At 40.5% G+C, this 12363-nt stretch overlaps 1 protein-coding gene across 1 annotated transcript in view; it reads left to right on the top strand.

Annotated features, from left to right (window-relative positions):
* Positions 1-5290: 5290 nt before the first annotated feature.
* Positions 5291-12363, top strand: part of actr10 (actin related protein 10) — a 29846-nt gene continuing 22773 nt past the window's right edge. The window contains exons 1-2 of the mRNA XM_059957321.1: positions 5291-5461; positions 9443-9515. Of these exons, the coding sequence (XP_059813304.1) occupies positions 5385-5461; positions 9443-9515 (150 nt within the window). The 5' untranslated portion in view covers positions 5291-5384. The remainder of the gene's footprint in view (positions 5462-9442; positions 9516-12363) is intronic.

Here is a 12363-nt window from a genome sequence, read left to right as displayed (position 1 = left end):
GAAATCAATCTGGTGAGGAATCTGCCCCCCCACCTGTACTCCTTCCATTGTACTGACTTCGATCACCTCTAAGGGGCTCCCTATGCAAGAATAAATTTGCACGAACAGGGGTTTCAGGGAGGATTTACCAGATTGCTGGTTTGGCAGGTTTAATGCTTGCAGGGAATTTAAACTAGTTACTCATCCCAGAAGAATATATTTGTATTTTTTCCAGTGTAATGTAACTTTCTCATCTAAAACACTTGGCCAGGTATCCAATCTTGGCAGTTCAGCTTTAACTACCAGCTTAAGTTTTTAAAGAACATTTGGTTGAACTTTTTAGTCTTTTCCTTTCTTCCTGAGTGAACTGCATGCCTCAAATTTTAGAAATATAGCACAGAAACAGGCCATTTGGCCTAACTCATTGTTGCTGACCGAGATGTTTTACCAACTTTCATAAGCTTGACACAAGCATCAAACTTCCTTGGAATGACTAACAGAAACTTCATGATTAGTACAGATTCAGGCAGTCCCTGGGTTACAAACACCAGCTGATGAGCACCTCAACACATGAATAAGCTCTCATAAAATTAATAAATTCAGAATTCTGATGTGTGTACATATGCTCATTCCCACGAAAGGCACATCTGGTTCCCTCTCTCGATCCACTTTCAACATTTGTTTTCTTCTATCAGTCTTATGAGCTTTTGTGCCATTCATTACGATACTGAGGTATGGTTGCAATATCCAGTGACACTTGTGTATTTTCCAACTTAAGACAAATTCAATTTATGGATATCTCTAAAAAACTGATTTGTTACCTGGGGCAGCCTGTAAATAATTACTGTAAAATCTGAGCTGCCCACTCTCAGATACGTGATGATGAATGTGCCATCTTTTCTGCTGGACTCAATCAATACCAATTGAAGTACATAAATTGAAGCTTAGGATCAACTGAAGTTAACAAATGAAATTTGACCACATGAGGAAGAAATAGTGACTGTGTTGAAGGTGTATGGAGGGTGTGAAGAATTAACATGTCGTCACCATAAGCCAGTATTTAGAAAAGGATTTACAAATGGTCTTGTGGATAAGAAAAGTTACCCTAGAGGAGGATGAAATTTAAATTACTTTTCTGAGATGAGAATTCAAATGGGATTATTTTAGTAATGGTGTATTGTTACAGAAGATTATCCATACTCAAGGCACATGGCTTTGGAATGAAAAAGTTAAAGCTGATATTGAGAGTTTGATTGGGTTAATCATGGATATTAGGTTTGCCTCTGGTTTTATTATCAACAAAAAACTTGATCATTTTAATGTTTATTGTTTTATTCAAAAGTCTACATTAAAAACAAAGTTCAAAGTTCAAAATTTCAAAGGAAATTTATGATTAAAGTACGTAAATGTCATAATACACTACTCAAAGAGATTTATTTTCTTACGGGCATACACAGAACAAAAAATACAACAGAATCAATGAACAATTACATATTATGACTGACAAGCTGGCTGCTTGGTTATGTGCACATTTCCACCATTCAGGACGTTTACAAAGACAGGAATGTAAAAAGGGCCCAAAGGATCATTGGCAACCTGAGTCACTACAAATTGTTCCAGCTGCTACCATCCAGGAAATGGTACCACAGCATAAAAGTCAGGACCAACAGGCTCCGGGATAGCTTCTTCCTCCTGACCATCAGACTACTTAACTCATGATGACACAACTGCATCTCTATGTTATATTGACTATCCTGTTATACATACTATTTGTTATAAATTACTATAAATTGCACATTGTACATTTAGACGCAGATGTAACATAAAGATTTTTACTCCTCATGTGTATGAAGGATGTAAGTAATGAAGTCAATTCAATTCCTTGCCGATGTCCAGTAGAGAGATTCTGAATTTGAATCATTGCGATATCCTAAATATGCTGCTCCTTTTTAAAATTATATAATGATTTTGCAAATTTTAATCTGGTGCATGAATAAAATCTTATCTCTGATTCAACAGTCTGGAATCTTTATCCATCAATATTCAATCGGTATCATTCTCACTTCTGAGCCAAAAAATCTAGAGTCAGGTCCCTAGCCCTAGCTTTATGGATGTCTAGACTGGAGTCCTGCTTTACAGATGAAGTAATGAACTGAGGCCTCAACTGTTCACTTGGGTATACAGTAACGACCTCTTGGCAATTTTCCACTTTGTGGGAACTTGCTGTCCACAAATTGGTGGGTAATTTTTATCAACAACTTCACTGTAAATCAATATGGGACATTCCAAAATTGAGTAATATGAGTATATGCATGATAAACAAAAAATATTCAATTTACAAAAGAAAAGTTCATTTAGACATGACTTAATTAAGAAGAAGTTGGAGCTGCCAGCTGTAGTCTTGAACACAGTTTTATAGAAGGCCACGTTTTAAAGATGGAGCCATATCTGTAATATTAAAGGATTATAGATTGCTAAAATCATTAATGATCTTAATGGCCCTGATTTGAGTCCAATTCACAAACTTGCATTTGCAGAACCTAGCCACCAATCCTAAACTGTCATGGAGATAGAGGCCAAACCAACTCATAATCCATATCTGGATGATGTCCTCCCAGACTGAGACTTGACTTTCGACAGTGTCTTTGCTGCTCACTGATATTTTAAAATTAAAGCTAAAGCTGGAAATTAATTTTAAGAATCAATGAAAGAAAATCATATTCTGGCACTTAACTTTTGACTCGGGTTTGATAAACCATTAACGTGAATGGGATTGTGCTTCTTATGCCAACCATCCCAAATGTAAAACTGAGGGCTAATTGCAGGTTATTATCTGTGCTCTGCTCTGGTCTCCGTGGTATCGATAGCAGAGAGAGAAATTGAAAGTTGCAATACCACCACCCCACCTCCAATTTCCACCCTTCACTGCAAAAGCGTGTAAGTGATGAAGAGATAAAAAGAAAATGGAAGGTAACCAGCTGTTACCAAACAACCCTAACCAAAGACATGTAATTCACTCCCATTAAAACTTAGATAGAACTATTGGTTATGTCAGGATTGCTAATAGTCTCCAGTTTCCTCATACAATGGATAAAGGAATAATTTTCTGCCCTTTCTCTGTTCCCCAATAGATTATATATTATAATCATCTTCTGCATTAAGACAGCGACTACTTCTGGGTGGCAAAAAACAAATCAATGTAAACTTCTATATGCCTTATTAATAGCACTTTATTAATAATAATCAATGCTAAGGAGGCTAACAATGGAGAGGCAAGGAAAGGGTGGTCAAGGCAAGCAGGGGCAAGTGGTAGAGGAGAGGGAGGTGCAGGCAAGGCATGGCCATGACCAGCAGAGACCAAGTGGTGGGGGAGACACAAGGAAGGTCTGATCGTGGCAAGGAGAGTCGGAGTCAAAGCAGAGTCAGGACAGAGTTGTGTCATCCCTGAGAGCAAGGAAAGTCCTGACATCTGATCGATAAAACACCAGAATTAATTAGAAAGGTCGGGTAAGAGCTAAATCGTGAATGTGGGGTCCAGATCCCAGAGCAGTCCGAGAGTGAGGAACCACACTTTAAGTGCCGGGCCAGATTGAAAAGGCCTTTGTGTGAGGACTGGAGGCAAGGCGAGGGCCAGTTCTACTCACAGTTCTGTAATGTTTACTCAGCTCTCCGCTGAACTACAATGTTGGCTAGTGTGATGCCTGGCTTTGCATCTGTGGTCTTTAACTTTTACTTGGCGTTGTGATTAACTAAGGGAGTTACTTGCGCCAGCTGTAGTGATGCCTGACTTTGTGTCTTTTGTAAAACTCTGGGTCCGCAGCTATTTGCTTTCTTTTATTGTTTGCACGAGTTGATTTTTTTCTCTCTCTGCATACTGGGTGTTTGATGGTCATTTTTTAAATCGGTTCTTTTGGGGTTTCTTTGTTTTATGCAGCCTGTAATGTCAAGGAAACAGCAAGTCACTTTTATTGTAATTTCAACCATAACTGCTGGTACAATACACAGTAAAAATGAAACAACGTTCCTCCAGGGCCATGGTGCTACATGAGACAACACAAAACTACATTAGACTTCAGACCTACACAGGACAAAACAGTGCAAGACAGTACAATAATTAATAAACAAGACAATAGGCACAGTAAAGGGCAAATTACAAAATAAAGAGACAAATCTCAAAGTTGTATAATTATACATACTGTACTTCGATAATAAATGTACTTTGAACTTTGAAAGCCGTAACTGGCAATGAGTTTATACATAAACTTGAATTCCAAAATGAACAGGCTCCGGGATGGCATCTTTCACTAGGCCATCAGACTGATTAACTCACACTGATTTGAGTGTATAAATTACTATGATTGCACATTTAGACAGAGGCGTAACATAAAGATTTTTACTCCTCATGTATGTGAAGGATGTAAGAAATAAAGTCAATAATATTCCATTTCTACCATCCTTAATTGCCCATGAAATGTGGTGGCAAGTTGCCTTCTTAAACTGTTGCCTTTCTTTGTGCTGGGCCATGGAGTGTTAGAACACACTGGGTGAGTAGCTGCAGAGAAGGAAACAAACTCACAAGGGATAAGATCAGAGTTTTAGTTTTCCATTCAAGTCAAGTTTATTGGCACATGTGCAAATATGGTGAGGTACAGGGACAATGAAAAATTTGCTTGAAGCAGTATCACAAGCATTTAGGTTCAGAAAACATCAAATATTCATGCATTAAAATTATGCAAGTTATACTACATTATACAAGGCAATGAAACAAAACTAAGGAAAACAAGACACTGGTGCAACAAAAAAACAGTTAAGTCCACAGTAGTACAAGAGATGTTATGTTGCTAAGGCTTATTTTGCTAAAGTGGGTTTTTTTTGAGGAGTCATTGGACAGCAATATTCCTGTGACATACTTACAACATGCACGCTCCTAAACTATCATCACGATCTCACTGATCCAATTCGAGTCATACTTCTTATAAAATGAAGCCAATTCGTTTGATAAACTTGTATACACATAAAATGGCAGGTTACAGCTAAACGAGGAAAGTCAATACATCCTTGACAAAATAACGCTCTGCATTCCGCCACCCACAACCTGCAGGCCTTGACAAAACTCCCGTCCCACGTGACCTTCCGCACTCCCTGCAGGCGCAAAGAGAAGCTGGCCTTTGAGCCTACATTAGTGCCTGAAAAAGTCAAAAATTCTCCATAAGTTAATCAAAATAAAATCACTGATAAAGAACACACACAAAGGGGAGAAGCTTTAGAGCAGAAGTGGGAAACAAAATCAGGCAGTAGGGAAGACAGAGGAAGCGGAGGCTAAGGGTCCTGGGTGGGGCCTGCAGGCTCGGGCGGCAGCTGCTGCGGACGGTAACTTCGGGCCGGGAGGGCAGTGCAGCTGCAGGATGCCGCTGTTTGAAGGGCTGGGTACCGGGGGCGAGAAGACGGCTGTGGTGATCGATCTGGGAGCCGCATACACAAAGTGAGTCGCGGGATGCGCAGAGGGTGGGCGCCTGTGGGTTAACACCGAATGGCCAGCACCCCTTTGTTTTCAAATAAATGTATTAACATCAAACGTTATTGGAGATGGCGAAATTCAGAATGAATGGTAAAACCCAGGAACATTTGCCACAGTTTCACCAGAGTGCGTTGTGCACAACTGATGGGCAATTGCTCATGATTTACACAAGCATTATTTAACAGAGACCGGTTTAATAAACGTTACTGGATTTTGAATTTATTTTATAATAACGGGGTTTTCTTTATGGAACATTTTGGTCCTGATTTTGAATGCAGTGGAAAATGGTTGTTGGAAAGTTTAACTGAAATGTTAATTATCACGATGAATAGTTATGCCATTATGCTGCTTATTGACCATAACTCAGCATTTAGCACCATCATTCTCACAGTCCTGATCGAAAAGCTCCAGAACCTGGGCCTCTGTACCTCCCTTTGCAACTAGATCCTCGATTTCCTAACCAGCAGACCATAATCTGTGTGGATGGGAAATAACATTTCCACCTTGTCGACAATCAACACTGGCACACCTCAAGGATGTATCCTTAGCCCACTGCTCTATTCCCTCTATACCACAACTGTGTGGCTAGCCATAGCTCAAATACCATCTATAAATTTGTTGATGATACAACCATTGTTGGTAGCATCTCCGATAGTGACAAGAGGACAACATGGCGTGAGCTAGTTGTGTGGTGTCGTAGCAACAACCTCGCACTCGACATTGTGGACTGCAGAAGGGGTAAGACAAAGGAACACAAACCAATCCTCAGAGGGATCAGAAGTGGAGACAGTGAGCAATTTCAAGTTCCTGGGTATTATATCTCTGAGGACCCAACCTGGATGCAACAATGATGCAGCTATAAAAGAGGGTAAGACAGCAGCTATATTTTATTAGGTGTTTGAGGAGATTTTTTTTGTCACCTAAAACATTTGAAAACTTCTAAAGATGTACCGTGGAGAGCATTCTGACTGGCTGCATCACTGTCCAGTATGGGAGACCAACTGCCCAAGATTGAAGTAAGCTGTAAAATTTGTCAGCTCCATTATGAGTTCTCACTTCTGTAGTATCCAAGATATCTTCAAGGAGCGATGCCTCAGGAAGGTGCTGTCCATCGTTAAGGACCTCCCAACACCCAGGAAGTGCCCTCCTCTCATTGTTATCATCAGGAAGAAGGTACAAAAGCCTGAAGACGCACACTCAGTGATTCAGGAACACTTCTTCCCCTCAGCCGTCCAAGTTCTAAATAGACATTGAACCCATGAACACTACATCACTACTTTTTATTTATGTTTTTGCACTACTTACTTAACTGTTATATTTATATATTTTTAATTGTATGTATGTGCATTTAATGTAACAGTTTTGTCCTATATTTATCATATACTCCATTGTACTGCTGCTGCAAAGTTAACAAGTTCCAGGCCATATGCTGGTGATATTAAATCTGATTCTGATTCTAAATAAAGTTTTTAACTATTAATGGAGACTTTACTGGAGGAAATTCTGAGACGATATCTGCCAGCATCTGGACTGAGGGAGTCTGATTAAGAGTCCTAATGGCTTTGTGTGTAGAAAGCCATAGGTGGTGAATGTTTCAGGGGTTTTTGAAGAGGTAACTGAAAAGGTAAATGATATTTAGGTCTGTTTGGACATTAGCAGTGCCTTCGACTAGATTCAGCACTGTAGGCTGGTTTGGAAGGTTAGGTTGCTTGGATCCAGGGTGAGCTAGTTTGATGGATTCAAGATTGACATGGAGGTAAGGAGCTGAAGGTGGTAATTGAAGACTTACTCAGAATGGAAGCTAGTAATTAGTGTGCCTCAGGGGTTGATGTTGGAACCCTTGTTATTTGGAGGTTTTGTTGACTGTGAACAAGGTTATCGTAGATTACAAGGGGACATTCATCAGTTAGGGAAGTGGGCTGAGGAGTGCAATTGGTTTTTAAGTGTGAGGTGATGTGCTTTAGAAAGTCAGACCAGCATAGGACTTACTTGTACTATGAATGGTAGTAGGAAGTGTAATGGACTAGAAAGACCTACCTAGGAGTAGAAGTGCATAGTTCATTGAAAGCAGTGTCATAGGTGATGGAAAAGACATATTTAGTGTGTTGACATTCAGCAGACAGGATGGAGGAGCAGTATCTTAAATTCAGTCTGGGTAGCCTCCAACCTGAGGCATCAGTGTCGATTTCTCCTTCTGGTAAACAAAATCCATCCACCCAACTCTATTCCCCACTCTGACCTTTTACCTCTTATCTCTTCTCACCTGCCTATTACTTTCCTTTCTCCTGTGATCCACTCCAGATTCCAACTTCTCCAGCTCTTGACCCTTCCCACTCACCTGGCTTCACCTATCACCTTCCAGCTAACCGCCTTCCCCTCCCCCCACCTTTATATTTTGGCATCTTCCCCCTTTCTTCTCAGTCCTGAAGAAGGTCTTAGCCCGTAGCGTATCTATTCATTTCCATCGATGCTGAGTTCCTCAAGCATTTTGTGTGTGTTGCTTTGGATTTCCAGCATCTGCAGACTTTCTTGTGTTTATTGAGGATAGGAGTCAGGACAACATGTTACAATTGTACAAGTCATTAGTGAGGCCACACTTGGAGTACTGCATACTGTTTCAGTCTCCATGTGGTAAAAACTAGAAAGAGTGCAGAGAAGATTTATAAGAATGTTGCCAGGACTAGTGTGCCTGAGATTGGCCAGGTTAGATCTTTCTTTGTAGGAGAATGGGAGGGCAGCCTTGCCTATGCCTCTCAAAATTTTAAACATTTCTGTAGGTTGGATGATGGCAGACCTTTTTTTTTCCAAGGCAGGGGAGTCTAAAACTAGGAAGCATAGGTTTAAGGTGAGAGGATAAGATTTAAAAGGATCTGCAGGGCATCTTTTTCTATGCAGAGGAGGTGAGTATAAGCTGACAGAGGAAGTGGTTGAAGCAGGTTTTCTAGGAGCCATGTATCTATTTTATATCTATCTATTCTATTTAGTGTTGCACATATGGGTGGAAGCAAGTGAGTCTAGCTGAGTATTCTTGCTTTGTCTTAGTTCAGTTGAGAGGGAGTGAGCTGGGGGTAATTTTTTTTTGTTGACTGCTTATTTTGCTTAGTTATGCATAATTACGCTAATTTGAAGACTGATTTTCATTAAATCGCTAATTTAGTTTAGTTAGTTTTATATTGTCGTGTGATCATCTTTGCTAGTTTCATAATAAAGGATCATATGGGACTCAGTTACTTGGAAGTGCGCCGTGCAGTGTCAAATCCCATACTCAGTCTCTCAGCGGTTTTAGTATAGTAGTGTCATTTAAGAAACACTTGGAGGGGTGGGGCTGACAGGGATATGGTCCAAGCAAGAGAAATCGGGACTGAGTGGCACCATAATCGGTATGGACTCATTGGGCCCAAGAAGCTGTGTCCATGCTGTATTACTCTATGACTTTATGACCCCAATTGTAGCTTAAATTGTCATATTCTTTACTTTGGAAATCAAAACATCAACTAACTACCTTACCAATGACACTTCAAGAAAGAGCTCTGTAATCATGTTTTCATAAAGCAGTTTTGATTCTGTCAGTCATATTAAATGTTTTCTACTTACACTTTCACCATGTCCTTCACAGAACATATTCTAACATTGAAGTGGGAGAGGCGGGAGTTGTGCAAGGAGTAGATGGGAAATCTAGTATTGAGAATCTCCATAACAACTGAGTAGTCAAAGAGTAAGGCTAAGTATGTGGGGCAGGGAGATGGAAGATCCAGTACTGGAAATCTATATTAGCAAAAGAGGGTTAAGGTATTCATTTTGTTTCAGTTGGTGTTCTTTTGCAAAAAAGTGTTGTGCCATCACCAATGTACTGTAATTCTTGCATTGCATTGTTCACGTGTTAGTAAGTCAGGTATGGTATTTAGCAATTTTAGATACATTGAACATTTTTCCTTCAATCTCTAGATGTGGTTTTGCAGGAGAAACTGGACCAAGATGCATTATCCCTAGTGAAATCAAGAAGCCAGGTGTATCCCAGGTAAGTTTTTCACCTTTATTGACATTATGTCCTTTGGGATAGTTCTTTCAGTGTAGGAAGTTGCTCACAAATACAATATTTATGGTAACTTTGGAAACTATACTTTTTTAAGTTGCTTGCCACTTCAAAACTTGCATTTTCATCAAAACAACTGTATTTTTATATCATTAGTTATTCATTTAATTTTGCCTACTCACGCTGGATAAGGTTAATGTACACACCAGCATAAAATATGGAAACGTATTTTTTTTGTATAGACTCGTGCCAGCAATCATAAAAATGATTGTAACCTTGTAAGCTACAACAATCTTCTACCCCATCCCCAACACCACCAACCGTCATGTCATCAGCAAACTTACTAACCCACCCTTCCACTTCCTCATCTAAATCATTTATAAAAATAACAGAGAGAAGGGGACCCAGAACAGATCCCTGCAGAACACCACTAGTCACGGACCTCTCAACAGGATACACTCTCTTCACTACCACCCTCTGCCTTCTGAACACGTCCATCAATTTGTTTTATCACTTCCTTGAAATAATCAGTCAGGCACAACCTGCCCCTTATGAAACCAGTTAATTATCCCTTATCAGGCTATGTTTCTCCAAATGCTTGTATATTCTGTCTTTAAGAATCCTCTCCAGTAGCTTGCTTACCACTAATGTAAGACTCACTGGTCTATGATTCCCAGCATCATCCCAGTTACCTTTTTTGAACAAATGAATAACATTTGCCATCCTACAATCTTCTGGTACAACTTAAAAGATTAAAAGCACATTCACTATCAAAGTATATATGCAGTATACAACCCTGAGATTCGTCTTCCTACAGACAGCCACGAAACATACCATGGAACCCACTCACTGCAAACATCATGCACCCAATACGTTAAAAAAAAATAAGTCACGCAAACAGCAAAATACGAGTGAATAACACACAGTATTAAAAATCAAGCCACAGAGTCCTTGAAACAGTGTAGGAATGTTCAGTTTAGATCAATATTGTGCTGTGTCATTCATTGACTGCAGACCACAGAGCCAGTCCAGCCCTATCAATATCATGTAAAATAGCAGTTTAAATAAAAGTAACCAGAAGCACTTAAACTGCAGAGTACTCTTTTTTTTAAAATGAGTGCAATCCACAAACCTTGGCTGAGACCCAAGGCTCCTGCACTTTCCTTTGGCTGCAGATATATCACATGCACCTCACTTTTGCACTTTATGTATGTAAAGAACCTTTTAGTATACTCTTTAATATTATTGGCCAGTTGTAATTTGAAGATCACATCCTTACTACTGTTTGGGTTTCTGTATATAACTCCCATCAGGGTCTTTTTACCCTTGCAGTTCCTTAGCTCTCCCCAAACAATTCAACACTTTCCAACACTATGTCACTCTTTCCAATGATTTAATTTCACTTTTTACCAACAAAGCCACACCATCCCCTTTGCCATCCTGTCTGTCTTTTTGATACAACATGTATCCTTGAACTTTAAGCTCCCTGCTGTAATCTTCTTTCAGCTGCAATTCAGTGATGCCCACAACATCAAGCATGCCAGTCTGTAACTGTGTTACAAGTTCATCTACCTAATTCCATATACTGCATGCATTCTAATGTAAAGCCTTCAGATCTGTATTCACCCTTTTCATTACAACTCATTGTGTTGACTGCAATTTTGCCCTATCATCGGCCTCTCTTTGCTGGCAGTCTCACTACACACTGCTTCTGTTTGTAAACCAACTACCTTATCACACCAGTTTCCTTGCCCCGCCAAATTAGTTTAAACCCTCCCAAGCAGCTCTAGCAAACCTCCTGGCAAGGATATTGATCCACCTCAGGTTCAGGTGTAACCCATCCCTTTTCTTCAAGTTGTACATCCCCAGAAGAGATCCCAATGATCCATACATCTGAACCCCTGCACCAGTTTCTCAGCTACGCATTCACCTGCCAAATCATCTGATTCTTACCCTCACTGGCAGCAATCCAGAGATTACTACCCTGGAGGTCCTGTTTCTCACCTTTTTACCTAGTTCCCTAAAATCTCTTCTCAGGACTTCCTCAACTTTCCTCCCTATGTCATTGGTACAATATGTACCAAGACCTCTGGCTACTCACTCTCTCCTTTAAAATGTCATGGACCGTATCCAAGGTATCCCTGACTTACATTCCGGGTGTGTCTATCGCGCCCACGGGATTTCTTCTCTCTTCTGCTGACTATGGAATCTCCTATCACCATAGCAGTCGTCTTCACCTGTCTACTCCTCTAAGCCACAGCAACGGACTCAGTGCCAGAGACCCTCCCCGAAGTAGGTCGTCCCCCTCAACTGTATCTAAAGTTATATACTTACTATTGCGGGGAACAGCCACAGGGATACTCTACACTGGGTGTGCATTTCCTTTCCTTCTGTCACTCAGTTACCTGTCTCCTGCCACCCAGGGCTGGCTACCTCCCTGTAGCTCCTGTCTATCACCCCCTCATTCTTCCATGTGAGCCAAAGGTCCTCGAGCTGCAGCTCCAGTTCCTTAATGCGTGTTCTGAAGAGCTGCAACTCAGTGCACCTGGTACAGATCCCAGACTTCCCACATCCCGCTCACACTGCCCCGGAGCCATTCTCACTACACTTCTAGGCCCTAACAGTTGAGGAATGAAGAATTATGAACAAAAAGACAAACTTACCTCGCTGAAGCCCGATGTACCAAAGCCATTCCAAACACTGTCCTGCTCACAACAATGGCCGCCTCACCAGCGCTTGCGTTACTTTTATTCACCCTTTCTAATGAATCCCAATCAGCGATTGGTCACAATCCAAATCCGAAAAGCTGCCACAAAATTCTGCCTTTTTAACC

The sequence above is a fragment of the Hypanus sabinus genome, chromosome 2 (genome assembly GCF_030144855.1).
Source record: "Hypanus sabinus isolate sHypSab1 chromosome 2, sHypSab1.hap1, whole genome shotgun sequence".
NCBI lineage: Eukaryota > Metazoa > Chordata > Chondrichthyes > Myliobatiformes > Dasyatidae > Hypanus > Hypanus sabinus.
The sequence above is the reverse complement of the archived record's forward strand: the minus strand, read 5'-3'. Positions and strand labels throughout refer to the sequence as shown.